At 35.1% G+C, this 6,000-nt stretch overlaps 1 protein-coding gene across 1 annotated transcript in view; it reads right to left on the bottom strand.

The window, feature by feature from the left end:
* BIRC6 (baculoviral IAP repeat containing 6) overlaps positions 1-6,000 on the bottom strand; it is a 146,088-nt gene that overhangs the window by 41,378 nt on the left and 98,710 nt on the right. Inside the window, exon 63 of the mRNA XM_015815994.2 lies at positions 1,365-1,582. Coding sequence (XP_015671480.1) covers positions 1,365-1,582 — 218 coding nt within the window. The remainder of the gene's footprint in view (positions 1-1,364; positions 1,583-6,000) is intronic.

Here is a 6,000-nt window from a genome sequence, read left to right on the forward strand (position 1 = left end):
CTTCTTAACAAAAATGAGGGTGCAGGTTTCTACAGAAATGTCAACCAGGTATAATGGCTTGTGTTTCTGAGAAAATACATTTTTTTCATCTGATGATTCAGAAAGCTAATCTACCTAACTACCTACCCACCCATTCATCCATCCTAAAATTCAGATAATTCATAGTGTTAACTTAAATAGGTACTTAAATCATTTGTGGTATTAATTGGAAAAATACAAATTCCCTGGAAGGTTGATTCGAATGATTATTAAGTTCATGAATATTCTTTGTGAACAGCTTACACTTTTGAGAATAAATTGATAATTGCAACTTTTCATCTAAGTAGCAAACATTCTGTTCTATATTACAAAATACTTTGTGTGTGCAAGCACTATGGGGAGACAGTGGTTATATTATCATGTGTCTTTGAAGCAATTATATTGATTTAAAAGCAAGACTGGAAAATATTTTAAACAGTTTCCCTAATGTTTTTACATTGCCATCAATATCTGTATGTACCAATTGGGTCTCCACCTCACAAATGGGGGAAAGTCACATCATGAAAGCCTATGTGAAGCTAGGAAATATTACAGCTGGTTCTTAAGGGCAAAAAAAACCACCTTATCTGAACTGATAAGTTTTTTTCTGGAGCTCAGACAAAGTTGTCATCTTTCCACCAAGTTCCAGGCCACTAAACTTTCAAAAAGCACACAATGCTTATGCAAGCTTCAATTACAAAAACTGAACATAATAATGTCTTTATAATAAACAAGGAACTGCTATTAGAAAGAGTGCAGGAGTTTGGAATAGACACTCCAGGACATGGCAGATAAAAAACTGTATCCAGTAACCATTAATTAATTAAGACTTGTTCTCAAAGAACTTGCTGAGAAAGCTTCTTGTTGACAGCTTAATTTTGTAAAATAATCTTGAAAAACAATCCTTTAGCAAGCACACTACTGTGGAAATTGATTGCTGTACCATCTTTTCAATACCATGCTACTCTTCTGGATCATTAAGCAAAACAAATATTATTTTAAATAACCAGCAACGCTCTGAAATCCATAGGTATAAGCTTATATGTTTAAGTAGGTTTCAAAATTGAGATCTCTGTGTTCCAAAAAGAGCCGTATAATTAAAACCGGTAAAAGCGTATTTTAGCCATACAAAATTAAGACAGAAACATTAATATTTCAATTTCCCATTTTATGAAAATTTAGAATAATCATTATCTGGAAGCAATTATTTGAGCAGTCTACCATACACAGAATACCAGTGCCAAAATCTCATAGGTATTGATAATAAAGGACATAAAGTTGGATTATTAAAACAACCTCCACCATCTTGATAATTCTGAGATAATTATTCTGGAAGTCAAACTCACCTCTGTTTGGTTGGAACCAGAATTGGGAATTCTTGGAGCGTGGTGGCTAAGAGCAGACAAACAAGCAAGAATAAGGTGAACTGCACCAATTTCCAGGGCCATTCTCCTAAGAAGTACTCCATCATCAGTAGTCAAAGGCGTAGTGCTGAACAAGCTGCGCAGCACGTGAAATGGAAGAGTTGGAAGCACATTAGCTGAAGGAGACTGGAGAATGTGACCTAAATAAAAGAAAGAAATGAAACATTTCAATCACAATGGCTTAGCATAATGCATTAAACTTCAAATACCCACCAAATATTTCATTAGGTGTCTAAAATACCGCTTTTGTTTTATTGTACATTTAAGCATCACCGATTGCAGGACTTGGGGAAAGTAATGGAAAACAGATGCATCACCCTTCCATTATGATGTGTACCTATAATATAGTGTTAATATGCTTGAAAGTGCCCCAGCAGGAAAGTGTATTAATTAAACTATTCGCTGTATGGTAACAAAACATGGCTCTTCTTAAGTTAGTAAACTTATTTATCATTTTTCACTCATCACACTATCGTGAGGATTATACTCTTTGCATGTGACTATTGTCTAGAATATAGGCCAAATTTTTAAAACATTTTTATATGAGAATATTTCTTACAAGAGGTTAAATTGACCTTCCCCAAACTGTTCATGGCATTAAAAATTCAATAAGTGTTGCCTTGTTCCTTTGGGAGCATAAATTTTATACATGCAATTATTGTACAAGGTTTATTTCCTGTATGTGAGTAACTTTATGAAATCAATGAATATATGTTAAAAGATTTATACCATTATAAGCATTTTGGTTGCATCAGACCATCAAATCTCCTTTTAACAAGATGAAAAATGCAAAACCTTCGAGCAGCTGTACGTGGCTATGTTATTTTTCCTTTGCAGAAATGAGAAAACAACTGAAGATGTAATAGCTGACTAGAGCTTCCCATTAGATCGGAACTATCAAATATGGCTAATAGCTTCCATACAAGCCAGAATCAACGTGCCAACTTTAAAAAAAAATGACACTGTATTTTATATGAGAAACTACTGATTAAGAAGACCTTTCCCATCAAAGGGAAGTGTTCAAGTCAGTTGTGGGCTTTCTGGGATCAATCTGTTGAACAAAGTCAAGCACATCTGCGCAAAACTACAGTGCCTGACACCAAAGCAGCAATACAACCATTTCATACTTAGCTACAATTATTTATGGGTTTGATAGCTTAATAGACTTAGTCATAGCACTGATGCTAGATCTCACATATCTTCAAGATGTTCAGAAGGAAAAAAAACTTATTTCTCCCAAGAAAAGTATCTACCAGGGTTGGGGATTGATGATCATACCCATAATACTGGGGTTATAGTATTAACAGTATGTTTCTTGCCATTAAGGCTGTCTTGAGCCCAGGGAAGAACACGCCCCTACTTCTTTCCATTATGAAGCCTTGCATCCATTGCTCTAATGGCGGTAATGGGGATGTGATTCACTACTGTGTGGAGTGGTGATGATGGAAGTGTAGGTAATAATAGTAAGACTACAATTGGGGTGAAGTTCTGTTTGGGGGGAAATCTTGATTTCTTTCTTTTAGTAGTGGGAGGTGATTAGTTGTGTGACCTGGGGTAGCTCAGCAGATGATTTCTTGCTACTGGGTATCACAGCAATCAGCTCGGTGTAAACCAGCTAAGATGTTCAAAGGATGTAACTTCCAGAGCAGAAGTCTCTTGAGTTCATTTTGTGAATTTTGGTCAGTAGATAAAGGCACGGCTAAGCTGATCCTCTCCCACTCAGAGAAGGCAAAAAGAAAGAAATGTCACCGAGGGGCCATTTACTGCTATGTTTTGTACCCATGCCATGGTGGAAAAGGCAACATGACACCTTTGCCTACCTATAAATAGGTAACCTTCCTTCCTAGGTAAAATGATCGAGTGGAGAAGGAACAGAAAATAGGAAAGAAAAGCAAAATTACTTTCAAAAAGAAAACCTCAGCATTAAATGGAGGATGTTCCCAATCTGATTGCTGCAAGCAATGGGAAAGCAACTGAGGAAAAAGTAAGAGTAAGTAAGTAAGCCATATAAAATGTGGTAGGTTTCTGACCAAAACATCTCAGATGTACAAGATATTGTTGGGTTTCTAAACAGATGCAAAACCTATATAGCTGACATACAAAAGATTTTGATAAAGAATTTTCAGATGAAATTAGGATGATTAATAGACACAACAAATCATTCATTGTTTAGCTGTTTAAATAAATAGATAAAATATTTGTCTATAAAATTCAGCTGTTACTCCTGTTTGTTTTTTACACATGAACATCTCAAAACTTAAATTTCTAAGTCATAGAAATATTGATCTTTGCAGCAAATGAAGTACTGTATCATAAAAATAAGCATACATCAGGCCATTCATACCTAATAAGAACCAAACTGGAGAAATCTTATATTGTTTTGAATTGTAACAATAATTTCTCATAGTATATGAAAGAAATACATTAATAATAAGCAGAATGACAGTGGTCAAGAAGTGGGAAACATTTTGGCTATAGTCAAGTGTGCTTCTGCATATCAACAGAGAGAATATCCACTTAGTAACTTTCTGATAACCTTGGCTCACATTGTCTCCCACTCTGTGCATAATGCAAAAAGGCTGCAACACAAACCTAGAGAAGGGGAAGCAAAAGCAGATCAAGGTGCCAGTTAAGATTAATTTGACTTATTATGTGAAAGATGTCTAAACCCGGATAAATTCAGATAAGAAAAAATAACTCTCAGATAAAAAACTAGGCCAATATGTAGATATTTAACTTCTGCAAGGCTACCAATGTCCTTATTTAATACAAAAAGACAGGACAAAGCCAGTGATATTGAGGCTGTCAGTTACTGCTATTATTCAAAAATCCATGAGAAGCCCTGGAAACAATAATAATNAGGAAGAGAAAGAGAGAAAGAGAGAGGAAAGAGAGACAGGGACAGACAGAGACAGAAAGAAAGAGAGAGGAAAGAGAGAGAGAAAGTTAAAGGAAAGAGGAAGAAAGAGGAAAGAGAGAGGAAAGAGAGAAAGTTAAAGGAAAGAGGAAGAAAGAGGAAAGAGAGAAAGAAACAGAAAGAGAAAGTTAGAGGAAAGAGAGAAAGGAAAGAGAAAAAGGAAAGAAAGAGAGAAAAAGAGGAAAGAGAAAGAGAAAAAGAGGAAAGAGAAGAGAGGAAAGAGAGAAAGAGGAAAGAAAAAGAGAGAAAGGGAGAGGAAAGGGGGGAGAGGAAAGAGGGAGAGAAAGGGAGAGGAAAGAGAGAAAGAGAGGAAAGAAAAAGAAAGGGGGAGAGGAAAGAGAAAAAGAGGAAAGAGAAAAAAGATTGAGGAAAGAGAGGAAAGAGAAGAGAAAGAGAGGAAAGAGAAAGGAAAGAGGAAAGAGGGAAAGAGAAAGAGAGACAGAGAAAGAGAAAAAGAGGAAAGAGGGAAAGAGAGGAAAGAGAGAAAAAGAAGAACGAAAAAAGGAAAGAGAAAGAGAAGAGAAAGAGAGAGACAGAGACCCTTTTGACATCTAAAATGAAGAGAACTCTGCATACGGTATATCTTTTTACCTTTATTTTATATACACACACACAGACACAGACACACACAGACACACACAGACACACACACACATATATATTAAAGGTAAAAAAGGATATATGCAGTGTTATCTTCATTTTAGATAGAATATTTTTTTTCTTGTTTTCCTCGTCTAAAAACTATGTGCGTCTTATGGTCAGGTGCGTCTTATGGTGCGAAAAATGGTAAGTAAGCCATATAAAATGTGGTAGGTTTCTGACCAAAAAATATCAGATGTACAAGATATTATTGGGTTTCTAAACAGATATAGCTGACATACAAAAGATTTTGATAAAGAATTTTCAGATGAAATTAGGATGATTAATAGACACAACAAATCATTGTTTAGCTCTTTAAATAAATAGATAAAATATTTGTCTATAAAATTCAGCTGTTACTCCTGTTTGTTTTTTACACATGAACACCTCAAAACTCAAATTTCTAAGTCATAGAAATATTGATCTTTGCAGCAAATGAAGTACTGTATCATAAAAATAAGCATACATCAGGCCATTCATACCTAATAAGAACCAAACTGGAGAAATCTTATATTGTTTTGAATTGTATTAAACAATAATTTCTCACAGTATATGAAAGAAAGACATTAATAATAAGCAGAATGACAGTGGTCAAGAAATGGGAAACATTTCGGCTATAGTCAAGGGTGCTTCTGCATATCAACAGAGAGAATATCCACTTAGTAACTTTCTGATAACCTTGGCTCACATTGTCTCCCACTTTGTGCATAATGCAAAAAGGCTGCAACACAAACCTAGGGAAGGGGAAGCAAAAGCAGATCAAGGTGCCAGTTAAGATTAATTTGACTTATTATGTGAAAGACTGTCTAAACCCGGATAAATTCAGATAAGAAAAAATAACTCTCAGATAAAAAACTAGGCCAATATGTAGATATTTAACTTCTGCAAGGCTACCAATGTCCTTATTTAATACAAAAAGACAGGACAAAGCCAGTGATATTGAGGCTGTCAGTTACTGCTATTATTCAAAAATCCATGAGAAGCCCTGGAAACAATAATAAT

This window comes from Protobothrops mucrosquamatus, unplaced genomic scaffold (assembly GCF_001527695.2).
Source record: "Protobothrops mucrosquamatus isolate PMUCROS unplaced genomic scaffold, P.Mucros_1.0 scaffold393, whole genome shotgun sequence".
NCBI classification, from domain to species: Eukaryota; Metazoa; Chordata; class Lepidosauria; order Squamata; family Viperidae; genus Protobothrops; species Protobothrops mucrosquamatus.